Source organism: Crocuta crocuta, unplaced genomic scaffold, assembly GCF_008692635.1.
Source record: "Crocuta crocuta isolate KB4526 unplaced genomic scaffold, BGI_CrCroc_1.0 scaffold653, whole genome shotgun sequence".
Taxonomy (NCBI): Eukaryota; Metazoa; Chordata; class Mammalia; order Carnivora; family Hyaenidae; genus Crocuta; species Crocuta crocuta.
The window spans coordinates 977,004-977,510 of record NW_027527134.1 but is presented as its reverse complement, the minus strand read 5'-3'; the positions used below and the strand labels follow the sequence as shown (position 1 = coordinate 977,510).

Genomic DNA, 507 nt, shown 5'->3' with positions numbered 1-507 from the left:
CCTCCAGGGCTCCTCCCCGCCCCTTGCCCCTCACCCCTGCAGTTAACTCCGGCTCCTTCCCTGGCCCAGGCCCCGTGTCCTGGCACCTGCTGACCCCTGCCCTCCCCCCACCCTCTCTGGGCCCTCATGACGCCGTCCCTGCTCCCCCGCCTGACGGAGCCCCCCAGCCAGGCTCGCTGCTCTGCTCCTGCCTTAGCGCCGGCCGCGCCCCAGACCCAGCCACGTGTGCCGGTTCGCGGCCTCCGAGAATCTCCGCAGGGAATGAATGAGGGCCCCCTGCCCTCCGTGGCGTGGGCCCGGTCAGAGTCCGGGCTGTGGGGGGCCGCTTGCTTTATTCCCCCTCCCGCCCCCTGAGGCCCTGGGCCAGACCTGGCTCATGGGGCCCCCGCCCTCCCCAGGTCGAAGAAGAGAAGAGGAAGAAGAAAGAGGCGGCTGCCAGGAGAAAGCAGGAACAAGAGGTACACGTGCGTCTGTGGCGCCGGGCTCTCCTGGGCGCACGTGTGCGCG

At 70.8% G+C, this 507-nt stretch overlaps 1 protein-coding gene across 1 annotated transcript in view; it reads left to right on the top strand.

The window, feature by feature from the left end:
- CARS1 (cysteinyl-tRNA synthetase 1) overlaps positions 1-507 on the top strand; it is a 41,886-nt gene that overhangs the window by 40,203 nt on the left and 1,176 nt on the right. The window contains exon 21 of the mRNA XM_077754959.1: positions 399-458. Within this exon, the coding sequence (XP_077611085.1) occupies positions 399-458 (60 nt within the window). The remainder of the gene's footprint in view (positions 1-398; positions 459-507) is intronic.